Below are 22,401 nucleotides of genomic sequence, written 5' to 3'. Positions count from 1 at the left end.
ACAATGTGCACACTGATTATTTCCACTTGGGGAGATTAAGAAAGAGGTAGCATTTGAGTTGGACGTAGAGTATACTTAAGATAATAGGTTTTTTTTGGAAACAGTTTCCACCTCCAAGGTTCAAGGGATTCTCATGCCTCAGCCTCCCGAGCAGTTTGGATTACAGGCATGGCCATCTTGCCTGGTTAACTTTGTATTTTTAATAGAGATGGGGCTTCACCCTGTGGGCCAGCCTGGTGTAAAACTCCTGACCTCCAGTGATCTGCCCGCCTCGACCTCGCAAAGTGCTGCGGTTATAGGCACCAGCCACCATGCCCTGCCTGTTTAGGCTAAGTTTTTAATAGAAAGCACCACTAGTGCAATAAAATATGACTTTGGAATAGACTGTATTCTGTTTCGGAAGGTATGTCAGTTACCTAAAGCCAGCTCTGTAAAGCTCAGCGTGTACAGTGGAGTCCACACCTGCTGGTGACATGAAGAAAATCAAGACTTTTTGCATTTGTTTCTGCATTTTGAAAATTTCTTCCATTTTAGATTTGTATGTTTATCAAGTAAAAAGAAGTCCTAATCTGTGCAGCAGGTCTAGGGAGCATATTCCTCACAGCAGCAGACAAAACATTCTGATCGGTGGGTCCCCAGGAAAATGGCAATGTCAGGAAGAGCTTGGCAAAACCTATGATTACAAAAAAGGAAATTGTGTTAATAAAAGAGGAAGAAAAGAAAGGCAATGAGTAACTCCAGGACACACCAACATTATACTGGAAGGAAATAGAATCTGAGGACGGTTCTTCCCCCCACCGCAGTGGTTCTTAACTGAGAGTGATTTTTCTCCCTCAGGGGACATTGGTGATGACTGAAGACACTTTGGACTGTCATGCTTGGGGGATGAGGGATGCTGCTGGCATCTAGTGGGTAGAGGCCAGAGATGCTGCAATGCACATCTCAGAGAACATCCTAATAACAAAGAATTATGCAGCCCCAAATACCAATAGTGTCAAGTCTGAGAAAGCCTGCTTCACCGTGAGCAATATTTGTAGGAGTATAATAGATACATTAGTGGATTTCAACTCTGAGATCCAACCTTTGTACAAAGCACAGATGACTTCATTATGTTTCAGAACACAATGTAGACGTTATCATCCTTGAGAGTATAAAAGCAGCAGAAATGAGAAAAGTTGGGAAGTTAACACCAGACATGAACCAAAGAAGAGCTTTAGCAGGGCTAATATTCTCATCTTGCAAAGAGGGAGGCGAGGGTTATCAGGTATCTGTTGCTACACGAGAAACCAGCAAGCCATGGTAGTCTTATACGACAACAGCCATTTACATTATTTTCTGCCACATGGCTCCTGGGGTCTACACCCTGCTCAGGTCTCCTGCTGAGTGCAGCAAAGTAGAGGCTGCGTGGGCCTCTGAAAAGCCTCTGCATTTACACCTCTGCTCGGGGAGGCTGATTGCAGTCTGGGCTGTTGACCAGACCACCTGCACTGGCCTCTCCACATGGCCAGGGCTTCCTCACAGCATGGTGAGTGAGTTCCAAGAGCAAGTGCCCCCAGCAAGAAAACAAGGTTGAAGCTGTGTTGCCTTTTAGGCCTAGCCTCAGCAGTAGCAAGCGTCACTTCCACTGCATTCTAGAGGAAATGGTGCTTGCTGCGTCCGAGGCTAGGTTCTGAAAGGTGATCCAGCTGGAGGTGAGTCCTAAGGCCAGCCCGTGTTGGCGGAAATCCAGACTCCGCTTCCACATGACAGGAGTGTTGGAGAATCTGCAGACACGTTCTTAACCTGTTCATGAATCAAGGTATTATCTCTTTCTCCCCCACAAGCTTTGTTGAGGTATAACTGACAAGCATTTTATATGTTTAAAGTGTAGAATACGATGTTTTGATGTGTATCTACATTGTAAAATGATTACCACCATCAAGCTAATTCATCACTTCACAGAGTTACCTTTTTTTTGTAGTGAGAGCATTTTAGATCTACGCCCTCAGCAAACTTCAAGGACATGATACATTATTATTAACTATAGCAAACATGCTGTACTTGCGGTCTACAGAGCTACTTGTCTTATAACAGAAAATTTTGACCCTTTAACCAATATCCCCCTCGTTTTCCCCAACACCTCACCCAGTTCCTGGCAACCACCCTTCTCACCATTTCCATGAGTTCAACTTCTTTAGATGTCACATACATGTAAGATTATGCAGTATTTGTCTTTTATTAGAGGGATATTTCCTTGAAATTATAAATATAGCCAAATAGAGAAATCAAAGGGGGAATATGATTTTATTGTCAGAGAAAGGAGAGAAAGTAGAAGGCAGTCGGAGATAAAACTTCATTGATCATACCAGGAAATCAGTAGCTAAGGTCTAAAACTGCTACATCAAAAACAGGTAATATAGCATATTATTTAGAAAAATGGGGAGAAAAACTTTATAACGGAAGAATTGAAAACAGTTGCCTGAAGGAAAAAAAAAAATGAAGTTAGGGAAGGGTGGATGTCTGCTGTCCATTTCATCGTAAACCCATTCCAAAGGGAAACATTTTCACAATGAGCTTGGATAACCTGGATAAGATATTGAAATTTACATCAAGGAAGGGAAGAGCACCATGCATTTGCCATGTATCAATGGCTTTGAGAAGCCAGGCTGGTGGGGAGAAGGCATGAGCACATGGCCAGCCTCATGTGGGCTCTGCAGTATGAAATGTGACTGCCTCCCCGAAAGTAGAAGCATTGTTTCGTTTTATTCTATTCTATAGTGTGAATGCCAAAATGCAGGCACTCTCCATACCACGTCACAGCCACTAAACCCAAGAGCTGATGTACTTTAAGAAACAGTGGCTTATAAATCTGTCTGCAATGCAGGTGCCAATTTGACCAATACTGTACACTTGTAGCACACAGAAGAAGCACACAGGTTATTTATAGCAACGTGGCATTATTGCTAATTAGATATAGTATTTCTGTGGTCATCTAATAGTGCTTATGTTTAATGTGGAAGAGATTAAAAAAAAAAACCCACAGCCCATCACTACTGCAGTGTTTGCTGTTTGTTTGGGAGGCCAGGGGTAAGAGTGGGGGTAGGGTGGCTGGAATAAGAGAGCTGGCCAACAAGCAAAAGACACGGACAGGGTGATTAGCTGTTATTCGACTTGTTAGGTTACTGATCTTTGTTGGGAAATGTTTGTTTTTGAGATGGAGTTTCCCTCTGTCACCTAGGCTAGAGTGCAGCGGCACGATCTCGGCTCACTGCAACCTCCACCTCCTGGGTTCAAGCGGTTCTCCTGCCTCAGCCTCCTAAGTAGCTGAGATTATAAGCATGCACCACGATGCCTGACTAATTTTTGTATATTTAGTAGAGACAGGATTTCACCATGTTGGTCAGGCTGGTCTCGAACTCCCAACCTCAGATGATCTGCCCGCCTCGGCCTCCCAAAGTCCTGGGATTACAGGCATGAGCCACCGCGCCTGGCTGAAAAGGTGCTTTTAAAAAGTCAACCACAGTTACAACACATTGAGGAAGAAAGGGATGTCAGATCTCCCTGCTAACTTAGGCAGGACCAGCCCAAGCTCATTGCAACAGAGATCAGAGCAGTGAATCAGGAGATGAAGGGCTAGCCACCCAGCATGAAGGAAATGTTGAAGTTTCATATCTGAGCAATCTATCCCACTGCCTGGGAGGATAGCCCAGAATTTAATGGTTATGTATAGAGTGAGTTGCTGAGGCTGAATTTGGAAAGCATTGTGTATTCATCAGGATAGGTTGGGTTGTATTGGCATTAAAAGTTGCTCCCAAATCACATTTCTTTAAGACAAGAAGAGCATAGTTATTCCTCCTGCTTTATGTCCTGTGTGGGTCAGTTGGAAGCTCTTCTCCATGCAGTGACTCAGGTAACCAGGCTAGTGGAGGCTCCCGCATCTCCTCACTGCATCATCTTGAATACAGAGCCTCCTTGGTGGCTGTGGCAGGTGAGGAGAAAGAACAGGCAGTTGAACATGAAAGCTGTATTACTTCAACCCACAAATGACAGACAACACTGATCCCTACATTTTACCGGCTACAAGTGTTCACGGGTCTCTTCCTAACTGCAAGCACCTGGAAAATATCAAGGAACAAATGGTGTACTCACAGAGCATTCTGTTGTCCTCTGTAAACTGGCTTCGCCTACATGGCCGGCCCACCCCATCCAGCATGAAGCATGCTTGGCCAGGCGTCTCTGATTGGTCAGTGGCTGTGCCATCCTGGAGTGGTTGCTCGGCTTTTTCATTTTCAAATATTACATCTGAATATGATATTACAGGAGGAAAAAATCATCTTTTTATACCTGATCTGGACATCTGTCTTTGTATATTTCTTTCATAAAACATAAATTCACAATTCTTGTATCCCTTTGACATTTAATGTCCTCAAATTTGGTCTGTGGTGGACAGAAGAATCTTACAGGGGACCATTTCTTTGCATCATTGGGAGGTGGGATCAAGCATAGAGCGTAAGTAATTCCACTATTTAAGAAAACAAATAGAATATGAATGTCTGTACTTTTCCACATCAGGAGAATGCAAGGCCATGGAGTGTTGACACATGTACAGGAAAACCGTTGCGGCTGCCCAGACGCTGCTCTCTCGGTGCATTGAGAGCTGTCTCCTCTGTGTACAACTCATCCCCCCAAGGTACTTTCTGAACATCTACTTGGCTCAGATTTTCCTGAGAGGCAGCAAAGTGTCTGTGAGGGTATATGGGCGCGTGTTCCAGGACCTGCCAACTGGATGCACCTGTTTGAGATTTTGTTTCTCAAAATCTCAAAAGTGGGGAAGAGGAAGTGTGTGGGCATTCATTTTGCTGGCTCAGATTGTGGGAAATGCAATAAGTTCTGGAACCATCTTCCTGATTTGTAAGCTTTCTGGTGATGACAAGGAGCAGGGTCTTGGTGGCCCACTCTCTGGTTCCAGGCATTGATCTTGGGAACTCAGCTGAAATCTGTTTCTTCAATCCCAACCATACACCTGAATAAATCCTTTTCTGCTTGAAAGAGCTAGAGTGGAGTCTGTTATTTACAGCTAAGATCCCTGACCCATAGAATATTCTAAAAACTGAATGTTATTTGCAAGATGTTTTGAAGAGTGGGTAAATATGATGAGAAATGAAGTACATACTTTAGAAAACAAATATATTAGGAATTCAAGAAGTTGTCCACATATCAGGAAGAGAGTGAGAATGAGAAATGGCATACAGAGGTGAACCCTGCTCCCAAAAGGTGCAAGGCCAGCTCCCTAGATGGTGGCAGCTCTGCTGATGTGGAGCCATGATCTCTGGATGACCTGTCAGGCTACCACCATGTTTGTGTCCTTGGTTTAATGAAGTATTTGATACGGTCTCATCAAGTGAGCTTTCAGCCTCTCCCAAGAATTTTAAGCACACGAATGAAGAAGCATTACTTCTGCAACCTGCTGTTTAAATCAGTGTAAATGCTGGTCACACTTCTCCATGCAAATGGCAGGCCCAGGTGTGCTTCCTTTTCAAAAGGTAAGTAACATTTTTGTTCCCCACTGTACCATGGGGAATTTCTTTCCCTCTGTTGGAGCAACTGAGCCCATTTCTGGAGCTACTGTCTCCAGTGCCATGACATACCCCCTTGTCCCTCCTTCGTGCTATGCAGTTGCACCCACGTGAGTAAAGACTCATCATTCCCTGATGTATTAGTCTTTTCTCATGCTGCTAATGAAGACATACCCAAGACTGGGTAACTTATAAGGGAAAGAGGTTTAATGGACTCACAGTTCCACACAGCTGGGGAAACAAGGGCATGTCTTACATGGTGGCAGGCAAGAGAGCTTGTGCAGGGGAATTTCCATGTATAAGACCATCAGATCTCATGAGACTTATTCGCTATTACAAGAACAGCATGGGAAAGACCTGCCCCCATGATTCAATTACCTCCTACCAGGTTCCTCCCATGACACATGGGGATTATTATAAATCAAGGTGACATTTGGGTAAGGACACAGAGCCAAACCATATCGCCTCACCTGACCACACCTCCAAGCATTATGGACATAGTTCCACGTTTTCTTCCAGGACTTTTCTGACATGATGGGGGCCTATTCCTAAGCATGGAGTTTACATACCTGGGGAAACCTGTAACCCCGGGAATATGCAGGCTTCTAGCCTTTAGTCAGACAATTCTGGAAGAATCTTGCCTCTGTAAATCGAGTTCCTCTGGGCACAGCTGCAACATTGACAACACACCGTTGTGTTGGCGTCCCCATCACTGTCTCCTGCTGCTCACTCCTCACTCCCACCACCTGTGAGGAGATTAACTGCCCCCAAGCCCTTGTCTCAGGCTCTGTTTTGGGGGAAACTCAAATGAACAAAATGTCCAAGTTGCACAATGGTGACTGAGATTGTTAATTACTAAAGAAAAAGTTTGCACCTCAATGAGGGTTTAAAATGAAACCTCAAAAACCAATATACTTTCATGTAATCACCTTGCTGGTCAACTTTATGCTGTAGGGTACAGTTTATACCACATATCAACATTTCTGCCAACAGTGGACTGCATATACCACTGTGGTCCCGTAAGATTATACTACTGTATTTCTGTTCTTACTTTTCTATGTTGAGATACACAAACACTTACATGGTGTTCCAATTGCCTGCAGTACTCAGTGCAATCACCTGCTGTACAGGTGTGTAGCCCAGGAGCAACAGACTGTGCCAGATGGCCAGGTGTGTAGTAGGCTTGTGGAACATGACCTGTGATGTTCACGCAAGGATGAAATCGCCTAATGACGCATTTCTCAGAATGTATCCCCATCCTTAGCGACCCATCACTGTTCACTGTAAGCAAAACAAACTCATTCTCATTACCTAAGGTTTCAAAAAAGGAATTTATTGCAGGAATATGAGCTCTCTGGGGATGAATTTAAAAGCTGGACAAAAAGCCCTCGAAGAGCCAGGAACTGGGACGGTGCTAGAGATGGACCAAGGTAAATGCTAAGACCAAGGCATAGACTTTTCAGGTGCCACAAATGTGACAAATGAAATCCAAGTATTCTTGACCTGGCCTTACTCCCACTGAGTGAAATTCAAGTCCCAGGGAGAGAGGCTGCTGGGCATAGCTCTGGAGATGCCAGCCTACTTTTGGCCAGGGGAGAGAGTTATTGTGTCCCACCAAGCGTCATGCAAAAGAGAAGTGATAGTTTCCAAAGGAAAATGGATGTCCTGTTGTACAAAAGGAGGTGGGAAAGGAAAAAACGATCTATTCCTAGTGACTCATTGTTTTTCCTAAAAAACATTATAAGAAAACGTCTCAATATGTAACTCAAATCCTGTTTGTTTGAAAGCTTGTGCTTCCTGCCTCATGTCTTCATTAACAACCCCTGTGAAAAAAGCTGCCTTTTTGCAAGTCTTCTAAAGAAAATGAAGCTTCATGGGCCAGTTAGCTTTTATATCCATTTCTTCACAATGCCCCTTTCTCACGTGTGCCTCACTCAGAGGTGAGGGATGGGAACACACTGCTTGGAGGTTGAGGTATCAGGCTGCGAGCTGTTCCTGTTGGCTAAGCCTCTACCTTCCTCTGATGCCTTCCCCAAGCCAGCCTTCCTCAAGGCAGGCAAGGCTGGAGGTTCCCCGGGTGCTCCATTTCATTTGCTCTGTGGAGTGCTTGCCCCTCTAGCCTCCCAGTGGGGTGCTCAGAGGTCAGCACTGTGATGCTTTTGTTCAGGAAGGAAGCAACTGATGCAGCTAACATGACACTTTTTTTATTTCTTCCAACCGTATTCATCTATTTTAACATATATAGTGTGACGTTAGAAGCGTATATTAAAAGGGCAAGTGATCTCCGAGGAGGCTGTAGTGACGTTAGGAGCAAAAAAGAACAACAACCAATAAAATGTTTTTTCTCATTACAAAAAAAAAAAATAATAAGTCAATTTAACGTACTCATCTTGGCTTAAGACTGATGAGAAATCACGGCAGGGTCAGTTAAGGCTGCATCGGTTAAAATAGTGATTTATCTGTGAGTAACGGAACTTGGAAATCAGTGGTTACAATGAGTAAGCTCTGAATTCTCTCTGCAAACGTGCTTGGAGGTGGACGCCCAGGGCGAGTGTGGCCGTGTGTCTAGCATCCAGGAGCTCCCTTTTCGTCTGCTCACCATATTCGCTTCCTAGAGCTGCTGTACAGAAGTGACGAAGTGACAACGTGGTGGCTGAAAACAGGAGAAGCTCCCTCTGTCACTGTTCTGGGGGCTGCAAGTCTAACATTTGGGTGTGACCAGGGCCATGCTCACTCTGTAGGTTCTAGGGAAGCACCCTTCCCGCCTCTTCCAGTTTCGGTGGGTTGAGGCCATTCTTGATATTCCTCGGCTTATGGATGGATCATCCCAATCTCTGGCTCCATCTTTCTGTGCCATCCTCCCTGTGTGTCTATCTGTGTTTTCTCTTCTTGGAAGGACACCCACAGTCCCACCTTAATCCATAAGGACCACATCTTAACTCCTCATATCTGTAGGGACACTGCTTCCAAACAAGCTCACATTCTGGGTCTCCAGGTAGGCATGAACTTCGTACTCCACCCACCACGGTCAGCATTCATCTCTGCTTGTTTATCAGACATTGGGAGGCATTTACTGATTACCAGGCGCTGTTCTGAAACTCCACAAGTATTAACTCACCAAATCTAGGGCAAACCCAAGAGGTACATACTATCATTATCCTTCTTTTATAGCTGAAGAGAATTAGGCACAAAGAGTGAAGTAACTTGCTTGGAGCCACACAGCTGGTAATGTCACAGCCAGGATTCAAATGCAGGCAGTCTGACATAGTTCTGTGTTGGTTCAGCCTTTGTGAAAGATTAGTTCAACCTTTGTGGAAGACAGTGTGGTGATTCCTTAAAGAGATAAAAACAAATACATTTGACCCAGCAATCCCATTACTGGGTATATACCCAAAGGAATATAAATTATTCTGCCATAAAGACACAAGCATGAGACTGCTCATTGCAGCACTATTTACAATAGCAAAGACGTGAAATCAACCTAGATGTCTCTCAGTGGTAGATGAATAGAGCAAATGTGACACATATACACCATGAAATACTATACAGTCATAAGAAAGAACGAGGTCATGTCCTTTGCAGGGACATGGTTGGAGCTAGAGGAACTAAGTCTGATATTTTGGCTGTGTCCCCACCCAAATCTCATCTTGAATTGTAGCTCCCATAATTCCCACGTGTTGTGGGAGGGACCTGGTGGGAGATAACTGAATCATGCTTTGGGGCAATTTCTGCCATACTGTTCTTGTGGTAGTGAATAAGACTTAGGAGACCTGATGGTTTTCCAAGGGGTTTCCCCTTTCGCTTGGCTCTCATTCTCTCTTTGCCTGACGCCATGTAGGGCACGCATTTATTTTTCCCTCACATCTGCCAGGATGATGAGGCCTCCCCAGACACCTGGAGCTGAGTCTATTAAATCTCTTCGGTCTTGGGTATATATTTTTTTATCAGCAGCGTGAAAACAGACTAACATAAAGTCCAACGAGAGATTTCCTGCATGTAACTGTTAATACTTCACTACACTGAAACCACATGGCTTTTAACCACATACCACCACCTTCGAGTCACAAGACACAGTTAACTCCAGCATTATCTATGCCTAGTGAGCAAAGAGAAAGGAAAAAGAAAAGATAACTTTCAGAATCTGCTTCGTTCTTGTTATTTTTTTAATTTTAGTTTGATTTTATTTAACTTTTAAGGAGTACATGTGCAGGTTTGTTACATAGGGAAACATGTTACGGAGGTTTGTTGTACCGATTATTTCATCACCCACGTGTTAAGCCTACTGCCATTGGGTGTTTTTCCTCATCTTCCCGCCCCACACTCTCCACTCTCTCATAGGCCCCAGTGTGTGTTGTTTCCCTCTCTGTGTTCCTGTGTTCTCATCATTTAGCTCCCACTTATAAGTGAGGACATGTGGTGTATTGTTTTCTGTTCCTGTGTTAGTTTGCTAAGGATAATGGCCTCTAGCTCCAACCATGTCCCTGCAAAGGACATGATCTCATTCTTTTTTATAGCTGTATGGTATTCCATAGTGCATGTGTATCATGTTTCCTCTCTCCAGTCTACCATTGATGGACATCTAGGTTCATTTTATTTCTTTGCTACTGTGAATAGTGCTGCCATGAGCATTCACATGTATGTGTCTTTATAATAAAATGATTTATATTCCTTTGGGTATATACCCAGTAATGGGATTGCTGGGCAAATGTATTTCTGTTTCCAGCTCTTTGAGGAATCGCCACACTGTCTTCCACAAAGGTTGAACTAATTTACGCTCCCACCAACAGTGTATAAGCATTACTTTACTCCACAACCTCACCAGCATCTGTGTGTTTTTTAAATGTTTTTAATAATAGCTATTCTGACTGGTATGAGATGATATCTCATTGTTGTTTTGATTTGCATTTTTCTAGCGATCAGTGATGCTCACGTTTTTTATATGATTATTGGCTGCCTGTATGTCTTCTTTTGAGTTTTTGTTTTTTCACAAAATTTTCTGGAAGCCTCACTAAATAACTTTTTCTGGTATCTTCTGGGCCAGAAATGTGTCACAGATTAAGAGCAGCCAAAAACTATAATCATTTTATCTAGGCATGTTACAGCCCCAAACGAAATTGGGGTTTTGTTAGGAAGGAAGGCAGGATAGACACTGAATGGGCAGCAAACTGTCTAACACAAAGATCAATCGCTTTTTCGGAGATGGAGTGTTGTTCTTTTACCCAGGCTGGAGTGCAGTGGTGCGATCTCAACTCATTGCAACCTCTGCCTCCCAGGTTCAAGCGATTTTCCTGCCTCAGCCTCCCAAGTAGCTGGGATTCCAGTGCCTGCCACCATGCCTGGCTAATTTTTTTTATTTTATTTTTAGTAAAGACAGGGTTTCACCACGTTGGCCAGGCTGGACTCTAACTCCTGACCTTGTGATCTACCCGCCTCGACCTCCCAAAGTGCTGGGATTCCAGGTGTAGCCACCGTGCCCGGCCGAGATCAATCTCTTCAAGTGTTTAAAAGCTTCCCCTGTGCAATGTTTTTCTCTATCTGTTATTTTCCTAGTCTCTGTTTTAAAATTAATTTTCAAAGGTGAATATGAATAAATGCCTATGCTGATACTTGAAGCCGAAAGTCAGGATACCAGAAACATGAGGAAATTTAAAAAAAATCAAAACAATGAAACAGTCTAATTCTGGTTCCAATCCATTAGCCCACCGCATGACAGATTACTTCACGGCAGTGTCATAGCAGAGCCGGTCAGGGCCCTGCCCATTTCCCTTGTGCCCTGGCACAGCAGTGTGCTCCACACCAGGTCCAAATGCCACCCTCCATAGGGAGCTTCCTTCGAAACAGTAGACATCTGTTTTGCCTGTATGTGCAGGCGGCTGGAAGTGCTAAGCCGTGATCCGTTTAGGAGCAGCATTCAGGATTTGGTGTATAAATACCCCAGCTCCCTCAGCCCTCAGTGGAATTCTTCTCAGGTACATATTCTAGAGAATTTCCCTATAGGGAAATGCATCATAATGTATTTCAATCTATTGAAATACACACACATTTACACATTGCCATGGTTGGGATGTCTGTTCCCGCAAACCTCATGTTGAAATGTGATCCCCAGTGTTGGTGGTGGGGCCATGGGAGGTGTTTGGGTCATGGGAGTGGATCCCTCATGAGTAAGGAAAGTCCCTCTCTGGTTGGCAGTGGGTGTGGGACAGCAGTGGAGTTCTCAGTGTCGTTAAGAGCATGGCACCTCCCCTGTCCTTCTCCCTTTATTCCTCTATTGTGAGGTGATCTCTGCATGTACCCGTTCCCTTCACCTTCCTCCACGAGGCTTTCTCCAGATGCCAAGTCTTCCAACCAGCAGAATCATGAACCAAACAAACCTTTTTTTCTTGTAAATTACCCAGCCTTTCTAGGTGTTTTTGTTTTTTGAGATAAGGCCTCTCTCTGTTGCCCAAGCTGTAGTGCAGTGGCACAATCGTGACTCACTGTAGCCTCTACCTTGTTGGACTCTGGCGATTCCCCCACGCCACCTCCAGAGCCATTCAAGTAGCTGGGACTACAGGCAGGTACCACCACACCTAGCTAATTTTTTTTCTCTTGATTTATAGAGATAGGGTCTCACATATTGCCCAGGCTAGTCTCAAACTCCTGGTTTCAAGTAATCTGCCTGCCTTAACCTCCCAATGGGCTAGGATTGCAGGTGTGAGCCACTGCACTCAGCCTGGTATTTCTCAATAGAAATACAAATGAACTATGACACACACAGAATATACGATGTGTTTCATGATCTACGTCAGCCCCTGAGGATCAGTTCCGGGTGCCCACTGTGATACCTGCTTTAACCTACACACTTGTTAGTGGCCTCTTTTTCTCTGTGTCGCTTGCATACTCTCTTCTTGAAGTTTCCTGAACTTCCCAGATAAATTACTCTTGAATCTTTGTCCCAGGATCTATTTCCAAGCTGGTTCAAACTAAGACATGGATCATCATTTCTCCAGCAAAACAGGGATGGTTACTGCTTCCATATAATGATGACAATGGGTCAGATCCCAGGAAAAATATCTGAAACCTCACTTTAATGGCGTTTCCTTTCTCGGTACCACATCCAGACTGCTCTCTGCTAGTCTGCCTCCTCCTAGACTCTGGGGAGCCTACGGTTCTGTAACGCTTCGTCAGAGAGCCTTACGGGCACACACACACAATGCCCAAGTGGCAGAATGGGTATGTGGAGTGACCTTGAGGATATGATTGGCTGATTGGAAGGAGATACATTTGCTAAAGAGAGTCTGTGCCTTTATTTCCCAGGCTCTGAGGCTCTGTGATAAGGTGAACACACAGCAATAAGGCAGCTGAGCTTTCAAGTGTTTCTGGGGTCCAAAAGTCAGAGCAGTTATAGGTCATGTCTCCAGCAAAGCTAAGGCTCTGCAGGTACTTCTGGCGACGAACAAGGGTCTCCTTTGTCCTCCTCTTGTCTAAAGACTTTTGTGAGTCATCCACGTACCATTCAGTTCCTGGAAAGAAGCAAAGCTGTGCAAAAGAGAAAATTCTTGACGTCAAAGAAGTTGAAATACACAAAGGAGGCAGGGAAATACTAAGCCTGAAGGCTCAGTCACTCAGCCCCACTGAGATCTCGGTGGGCAGAAAGACGTAGGCTATTCAGACAAACAGGCGACACCCCAGACGTCCGGGCTTCCAGCCGCGCGTCCGTCATTCCCGGCGTCATTTCTCATTACTCACTAACCTGAATGTGCAAACACATGAAAGGCCTTTTGATTTTTTATCGTTGGAGTAGAGATGCCCTTCACTATGTGCCACGAATGTGGGAAACTGTTGAGACTGATGTCAGATGTGGCCACACGGCTCCCCTGTCTGTCTCGTGCCTTTGTGATCAGCCAGGTTAGGCCAGAAAGTTACACAGCATTGTTCCATCTTTTTCCAGGGTACCACTTGTTCCTTTTGATCCTCACCCCTTAGAGTAGAAAAATAATACTAGGTTGGTACTAAAGTAATTGTGATTTTTGCCATTAAAACTAATTTTTCCTGCCTAGAGGCAGCAGGAAATAGCATCATATGCTGATTTTGCCCTTCATTTTTGTGCTATGTTTTTATTTGAAATAAAATAAAATCAGGCTAGGAACCCATAAAGGAGAAAAAGCTAAAAGTGTATGGATAATGGGACCTTTGAAGGCCTATGCCTGTTCCGACTGTGTAAAGCATGGTCTCTGAAATTCAGGAGCATTCCAAATTGCAGTCTTGTCTTTTAGAATTGAAGTAATGAACAGTATATGTATGTCTACATCCAAAGCCTAACCCCAGTGAGCTGGTTACAGACAAATCTCATACCATAAAGGAAAAATAAGATTTTATCTAAGAAATAGTTAACATAAAGGAAATAGTTATGTAATTTTAGGAGGAACTTCCGTTCCTTCTGCTCACATACTACTGACAGGCAGTTTACATCTCACATGAAAACCAAAGTAACTAGCAGAAATAATTCTTGGCGTAGAAATATGCCAATGGTAGGACAGTCTTTCATGACTGCGATAAGTATGAGAGAAGATTATCTCTTTCTGAAGCCTGTTTATTGAACATGGGTAAATTAAAATTAAAAATTAATGAAATCACATTCATTTTGACTTAAAATTTTTTTAATTTGTAGATTTGGTCATAAAGTTTGTATCATTTTAACAAAAAAATCAACTATATATAGTTCTAGGAAGTTGCTTCCATATTTAACATAACTGTATTTGCTATTAATAAAACTCTTAAATTGCATAAAATCCATACTAATTTAACAAAGAAAACATTTGGAAAAAAGCTATCTTTCATCATAAATAAACTTAACCTGATTTTTTTAAAAAGAAAAAACGAAAATCAAAGTAACAAGAGTCTTTGCAAGCCCATCTCTCAAAATGATACCGATACAGCCCTACTGAGCTCACGGTCTCAGAGAGAAGATAACGTGACTGAATAACTATAAGCGGAAGTAAAACGACAATTGTGTCAGATGCACTCTAACCAGCGCCCACCCAGCCCTTTTGGTGTTATCCTCTCAAAGAAAAGACAGACACGTTCAGAGTTAACAGAAGAAATGCAATGTCGCGTGTTGATAAAACGCCCCTTAGGGACACCACTGTCATGTGATGAGCTGAAACGGAGTGAAAAACGTCGCAAGCTGGGTCCCGGAAGTTGTATTACACTGAGATGTGGGGTTATACTCGGACTTCTGCATTTTTGTAACAGAAAATGCAATTTGCAGAAAAGAATGAGATTCACTTACTGGGTCTTAAGGCTTAGCTTTCTCTATCTGAAAAATGGGCTCCTGTGATTTCTCAGGCCCCCACCAATTCAAAAGTCACAAGAATTCTAGAACAATAACTGAGGCTGAGGATGGGTGCATTGGAGAGAGAGACTCACGGTATCAGAGATGCTTGATGTCTGGGAAACACTACCGAGGCATAGGTGTGCCTGCAAAAAACAGGATTCACACAGAGCGTGAGGGGCTGGGGAGCAAGAAGGGGATGATGTGAATCCCAGTCCTTTCCCTGTTGAGTCCTATTCATGCACTCAACGAATATTAACACCATTCATGTAGCTAAGCTCTGTGCTAGGTGCTGGTGAGCAGAAAGCAGATACAGCCCCATGGAGCTTAGAGTCTGGAAGAGGATTAAAGAACTATAAGGAAAAGTGAAATAGCCACTGTCAGGTGCTACCAAGGGGAAAGGTTCAGGACATTCTGATTCTGGAAGCTTATACTTGCGGCAAGCCAGGGGACATCCCTAAAGGCACACGTCTTGAGCTGCTCTCTGAGCGAAGGGTTTACAGCAAAACGTGTGTTTGGGTGAGTGTGGCTGTGACTTGTGTGTCGTGGGTCTTATCAGTGGGGGTGTGGGAGTGCCGCTGGAGCCACAATAACATTCCAGACACGTCTAGAGGCCAGGACCCAATACAGGCCTGGAAAATTGAAACAGAGTGAAAGAAACCCAGAGCAAGAGAGCACAGAGAGGGAGGGCTGTCTGTGCCTCCATCTCCCTCGTGTACCACACACTGGAGGTGCTGCTCATCCAAGCTCCTTCCACATCAGGCCCCTCTGGCTGCCCATCGGCTGCTTAAGCTACAGTCATTGTGTCCATCTTTAGAGCTATTTGAGTTGGCTGATGCATGGACTTGGGAGCTGGGCTTCCTGGGTTCAAATCCTGCCTTCGTTCACTTCTAGCTGTGTGACCCTGGGAAAGTGACAAAACCTCCCTGTGCCATCTGTAAAATGGGAAGAAGAGCGCTTGTCTTATCAGGATGCTATGAGGATTGATGAGCCAATATTTGTAAAGCACTTACAAGGGCGCCTGACACAAAAGTGTTTGCCAAACACAATATTAGAAATAAATTTTCTCTGCCACTTTTTATATCCTCTGCCCCTTCCCCACCATAGTTTCCCTGCAGAAATCTGGGTGGGGACAGAATATTATTCCTTGGCTGCCATGGTCACCCAGCTGCTGCTGCCCGCCAGGATTTGTGATCCTGCAGAAGAGGCCAGTGCTGTTTGCAGGGAGGCTGAGGGAAGGCAGGCAGCATATGCCCAGGGCTGGGCTGTCTCAGGAGGGGATGTGATGGAAGGGTGTGTTTGGGCCGTCTCAGGAGGGATGTGATGGAAGGGTGTGTTTGGTCTTCCAGGAGGGGATGTGATGGAAGGGTGTGTTTGGTCTTCCAGGAGGGGATGTGATGGAAGGCTGTGTTTGGTCATCCAGGAGGGGATGTGATGGAAGGCTGTGTTTGGTCATCCAGGAGGGATGTGATGGAAGGGTGTGATTGGGCCGTCTCAGGAGGGATGTGATGGAAGGGTGTGATTGGGCCGTCTCAGGAGGGGATGTGATGGAAGGGTGTGTTTGGTCATCCAGGAGGGATGTGATGGAAGGGTGTGTTTGGGCCGTCTCAGGAGGGGATGTGATGGAAGGGTGTGTTTGGGCCGTCTCAGGAGGGATGTGATGGAAGGGTGTGTTTGGGCCGTCTCAGGAGGGGATGTGATGGAAGGGTGTGTTTGATCATCCAGGAGGGGATGTGATGGAAGGGTGTGTTTGGGCCGTCTCAGGAGGGGATGTGATGGAAGGGTGTGTTTGGGCCGTCTCAGGAGGGATGTGATGGAAGGGTGTGTTTGGGCCGTCTCAGGAGGGGATGTGATGGAAGGGTTTGATTGGGCTGTCTCAGGAGGGGATGTGATGGAAGGGTGTGTTTGGGCCGTCTCAGGAGGGATGTGATGGAAGGGTGTGTTTGGGTCATCCAGGAGGGGATGTGATGGAAGGGTGTGTTTGGTCTTCCAGGAGGGATGTGATGGAAGGCTGTGTTTGGTCATCCAGGAGGGGATGTGATGGAAGGGTGTGTTTGGGCCATCTCAGGAGGGGATGTGATGGAAGGGTGTGTTTGATCTTCCAGGAGGGGATGTGATGGAAGGGTGTATTTGGGCCGTCTCAGGAGGGATGTGATGGAAGGGTGTGTTTGGGCCGTCTCAGGAGGGGATGTGATGGAAGGGTGTGTTTGATCATCCAGGAGGGGATGTGATGGAAGGGTGTGTTTGGGCCGTCTCAGGAGGGGATGTGATGGAAGGGTGTGTTTGGGCCGTCTCAGGAGGGATGTGATGGAAGGGTGTGTTTGGGCCGTCTCAGGAGGGGATGTGATGGAAGGGTTTGATTGGGCTGTCTCAGGAGGGGATGTGATGGAAGGGTGTGTTTGGGCCGTCTCAGGAGGGATGTGATGGAAGGGTGTGTTTGGGTCATCCAGGAGGGGATGTGATGGAAGGGTGTGTTTGGTCTTCCAGGAGGGATGTGATGGAAGGCTGTGTTTGGTCATCCAGGAGGGGATGTGATGGAAGGGTGTGTTTGGGCCATCTCAGGAGGGGATGTGATGGAAGGGTGTGTTTGATCTTCCAGGAGGGGATGTGATGGAAGGGTGTATTTGGGCCGTCTCAGGAGGGATGTGATGGAAGGGTGTGTTTGGGCCGTCTCAGGAAGGTATGTGATGGAAGGGTGTGTTTGGGCCATCTCAGGAGGGATGTGATGGAAGGGTGTGTTTGGTCTTCCAGGAGGGGATGTGATGGAAGGCTGTGTTTGGTCATCCAGGAGGGGATGTGATGGAAGGGTGTGTTTGAGCCGTCTCAGGAGGGGATGTGATGGAAGGGTGTGTTTGGTCTTCCAGGAGGGATGTGATGGAAGGCTGTGTTTGGTCATCCAGGAGGGATGTGATGGAAGGGTGTGTTTGGGTCATCCAGGAGGGGATGTGATGGAAGGGTGTATTTGGGCCGTCTCAGGAGGAATGTGATGGAAGGGTGTGTTTGGGCCGTCTCAGGAAGGTATGTGATGGAAGGGTGTGTTTGGGCCGTCTCAGGAGGGGATGTGATGGAAGGGTGTGTTTGGTCTTCCAGGAGGGGATGTGATGGAAGGCTGTGTTTGGTCATCCAGGAGGGGATGTGATGGAAGGGTGTGTTTGGGCCGTCTCAGGAGGGGATGTGATGGAAGGGTGTGTTTGGTCTTCCAGGAGGGATGTGATGGAAGGCTGTGTTTGGTCATCCAGGAGGGGATGTGATGGAAGGGTGTGTTTGGGCCGTCTCAGGAGGGATGTGATGGAAGGGTATGTTTGGGCCGTCTCAGGAGGGATGTGATGGAAGGGTGTGTTTGGGCCGTCTCAGGAGGGGATGTGATGGAAGGGTGTGTTTGGGCCGTCTCAGGAGGGATGTGATGGAAGGGTGTGATTGGGCTGTCTCAGGAGGGGATGTGATGGAAGGCTGTGTTTGGTCATCCAGGAGGGGATGTGATGGAAGGGTATGTTTGGGCCGTCTCAGGAGGGATGTGATGGAAGGGTGTGTTTGGGCCGTCTCAGGAGGGATGTGATGGAAGGGTGTGTTTGGGCCGTTCCAGGAGGGGATGTGATGGAAGGGTGTGTTTGGTCATCCAGGAGGGGATGTGATGGAAGGGTATGTTTGGGCCATCTCAGGAGGGATGTGATGGAAGGGTGTGTTTGGGCCGTCTCAGGAGGGATGTGATGGAAGGGTGTGTTTGGGCCGTCTCAGGAGGGGATGTGATGGAAGGGTGTGTTTGGGCCGTCTCAGGAGGGATGTGATGGAAGGGTGTGTTTGGGCCGTCTCAGGAGGGATGTGATGGAAGGGTGTGTTTGGGCCGTCTCAGGAGGGATGTGATGGAAGGGTGTGATTGGGCTGTCTCAGGAGGGGATGTGATGGAAGGGTGTGTTTGGTCATCCAGGAGGGATGTGATGGAAGGGTGTGTTTGGTCATCCAGGAGGGATGTGATGGAAGGGTGTGTTTGGTCATCCAGGAGGGGATGTGATGGAAGGGTGTGTTTGGTCATCCAGGAGGGATGTGATGGAAGGGTGTGTTTGGGCCGTCTCAGGAGGGATGTGATGGAAGGGTGTGTTTGGGCCGTCTCAGGAGGGATGTGATGGAAGGGTGTGTTTGGTCATCCAGGAGGGATGTGATGGAAGGGTGTGTTTGGTCATCCAGGAGGGGATGTGATGGAAGGGTGTGTTTGGTCATCCAGGAGGGATGTGATGGAAGGGTGTGATTGGGCCGTCTCAGGAGGGGATGTGATGGAAGGGTGTGTTTGGTCATCCAGGAGGGATGTGATGGAAGGGTGTGTTTGGTCATCCAGGAGGGGATGTGATGGAAGGGTGTGTTTGGTCATCCAGGAGGGATGTGATGGAAGGGTGTGATTGGGCCGTCTCAGGAGGGGATGTGATGGAAGGGTGTGTTTGGTCATCCAGGAGGGATGTGATGGAAGGGTGTGTTTGGTCATCCAGGAGGGGATGTGATGGAAGGGTGTGTTTGGTCATCCAGGAGGGATGTGATGGAAGGGTGTGATTGGGCCGTCTCAGGAGGGGATGTGATGGAAGGGTGTGTTTGGTCATCCAGGAGGGATGTGATGGAAGGGTGTGTTTGGTCATCCAGGAGGGGATGTGATGGAAGGGTGTGTTTGGTCATCCAGGAGGGATGTGATGGAAGGGTGTGTTTGGTCATCCAGGAGGGGATGTGATGGAAGGGTGTGTTTGGTCATCCAGGAGGGATGTGATGGAAGGGTGTGATTGGGCCGTCTCAGGAGGGGATGTGATGGAAGGGTGTGTTTGGTCATCCAGGAGGGATGTGATGGAAGGGTGTGTTTGGTCATCCAGGAGGGGATGTGATGGAAGGGTGTGTTTGGTCATCCAGGAGGGATGTGATGGAAGGGTGTGATTGGGCCGTCTCAGGAGGGGATGTGATGGAAGGGTGTGTTTGGTCATCCAGGAGGGGATGTGATGGAAGGGTGTGTTTGGTCATCCAGGAGGGATGTGATGGAAGGGTGTGATTGGGCCGTCTCAGGAGGGGATGTGATGGAAGGGTGTGTTTGGTCATCCAGGAGGGGATGTGATGGAAGGGTGTGTTTGGTCATCCAGGAGGGATGTGATGGAAGGGTGTGATTGGGCCGTCTCAGGAGGGGATGTGATGGAAGGGTGTGTTTGGGCCGTCTCAGGAGGGGATGTGATGGAAGGGTGTGTTTGGGCCATCTCAGGAGGGATGTGATGGAAGGGTGTGTTTGGTCATCCAGGAGGGGATGTGATGGAAGGGTGTGTTTGGTCATCCAGGAGGGATGTGATGGAAGGGTGTGATTGGGCCGTCTCAGGAGGGGATGTGATGGAAGGGTGTGTTTGGTCATCCAGGAGGGATGTGATGGAAGGGTGTGATTGGGCTGTCTCAGGAGGGATGTGATGGAAGGGTATGTTTGGGCCGTCTCAGGAGGGATGTGATGGAAGGGTGTGTTTGGTCTTCCAGGAGGCAGAGATCCTGAACACAGCTATCCTCACGGGGAAGACAGTGGCCGTCCCAGTGAAGGTGGTCTCTGTGGAGGAGGACGGCACAGTGACAGAGCTGCTGGAATCTGTGGAGTGTAGATCATCTGATGAAGACGTGATTAAGGCAAGTTGACACCTCCCTGCCCCTGCAGAAACCTGCTGTCATGTCAGCTTCTGTGCTCCTGGACCGGCTGGGACCTCTGGGTCCTACAGGATCCCTCCCATCCCATTCTGGTTATCCTGCCACTTACATCAGGAGATTCTCCCTGACACTAATATTGGACAGCATGGAAAACTGCTCTGGCTGATGACTCTGAGTCCGGGAGGCTGTCCCTTGACACTCTGTGTTTGCTGAATGCCCTTGACCTCTTCCCAGATCCCCAGGGAGACTGTGGTGGGAGGCAGGGACCAGTTTACCCTCCACCTGCCCCAGGCTGGGGAGGGAGCCCCAGAGCCTAGATGGAGGGGTGTGTGGCCAGGCACCGGGATGATTCTATAGCATATAGCATTCGTGTAGAGTCAATGGTGGTATAAGGTATACAACTACTCCCAGCTTTGATTTACAATACTGACCAAGGGAGAAAGAGGAAATCATTCTCCATTCCCTTGCCCAGCCCACAAAATTCCACGTGAACTAGGGATGTGGATGAACAGCGCTCACTCCTCCTTCCTTCGTCTTGGCCTCTTCTTTCTCTTCTTAAATTAAATGCAAAAATGATTCAAAACGACGGCACACTGGGAGATGGATGGAGGAGGCTGGGGATATGGAGCCTCGCTCTGCAAGGAACCTCATCACACACTTCCAGCCTGCGGGAGGTAAATGGGTTCCTGGGAGTGCCGCCACCCACCCCAGAGCCAGGGCTGCAGTGACAGATGCAGCGGGCTCCTCCTCGAACAAGGAGCCTCCCAACAAAAGCCCGGGACAAGGAGAAGGGCTTCACCAGGCTCCAGGAGACTCCCTTCCCGTGAGTCCCAGCCATGGCAGGAGCACAGGACGATTCCCGGACAGGGACTGGTGTAACGCTCTGCTCTGAAGCAAACCTCCAGGGAGCACTTGTGCTCATTTAAAATGCAGTCAACAAACACAAATCAAATCCCCACTACATGCTAGGTACTGTTCAAGACACTAGGACCGCACAAATGAGACAGACAATCTCCATCCTTAAGGGTGTCAGAGAGAAAGCAACAGGGCAGCGGACCACATGACATCACACTGCCCTCCTGCTCCTCATTCCAGAATCTTCTTCACATCAGCACAGGGTGACTCCCTTGACTGACTGCAGCCAATCCCTAGGTTCATCTTACATCTCTCTCCTCTCTGCACATCCAAGCCTTCAGCAAATCCTGTTGGCAATGCCTTCCAAGGATAGCCAGGATCCAGCCCTCCTCCACGGATGCTGTCGCCACCCAGTCCCAGACACAATCACCTCAGTCACCAGCTCACTGGTGTCTGAGGGCCCGTCCTTGCCTCCTCTCCCATAACCCATCTTTAGTGCTACTGTCAGGGTGGTCACAGGTGATCTGACCATGTCACCCCTCTGCTCAGCCCCTCTCCCTTCTCTCACATGATGACCTCCAGGCTGCTGAGTAGACACCGATATGCAGTTTGATAGAAGAAATAAGACCCCACGTTAGATAGATCAGTTGGGTGGCTACCGTTTACAATAATCTATTACATATTTTAAGATAGCTAAAGAATAATACAAATGTTCCTAGCATGAAGAAACCAAATATCTTAGATGAAGGCTATCTCAATTACACTGATTTGATCTTTACACATTTTATGAATGTATTAAACGACCACGTGGACCCCAAAATGTGTACATTTACTATGGATCAACTTTTTTTTATTAAAAAAAAATTCACTGGCTTCCCCTTCTCAAAGGAAAAGGCAGAGTGTTTACAGAGACAGAATCAAAGCTTTGCGGCCACACCTGCTATTACATGGGCCTCGAGCGAGGCCCACCCTCTCTGGGTCCCTCCACTCGGGCCACACTGGAGTCCTGGCTGCTCCTCTGATGGGACAGGC

General features: G+C 46.9%; 1 protein-coding gene across 1 annotated transcript in view; it reads left to right on the top strand.

Moving 5' to 3' along the window:
* TMEM132D (transmembrane protein 132D) overlaps positions 1 to 22,401 on the top strand; it is an 880,461-nt gene that overhangs the window by 728,083 nt on the left and 129,977 nt on the right. Inside the window, exon 5 of the mRNA XM_035258183.3 lies at positions 20,353 to 20,496. Within this exon, the coding sequence (XP_035114074.2) occupies positions 20,353 to 20,496 (144 nt within the window). The remainder of the gene's footprint in view (positions 1 to 20,352; positions 20,497 to 22,401) is intronic.

Source organism: Callithrix jacchus, chromosome 9 (genome assembly GCF_049354715.1).
Source record: "Callithrix jacchus isolate 240 chromosome 9, calJac240_pri, whole genome shotgun sequence".
Lineage (NCBI taxonomy): Eukaryota > Metazoa > Chordata > Mammalia > Primates > Cebidae > Callithrix > Callithrix jacchus.
This window is presented reverse-complemented; position numbering and strand designations above follow the sequence as displayed.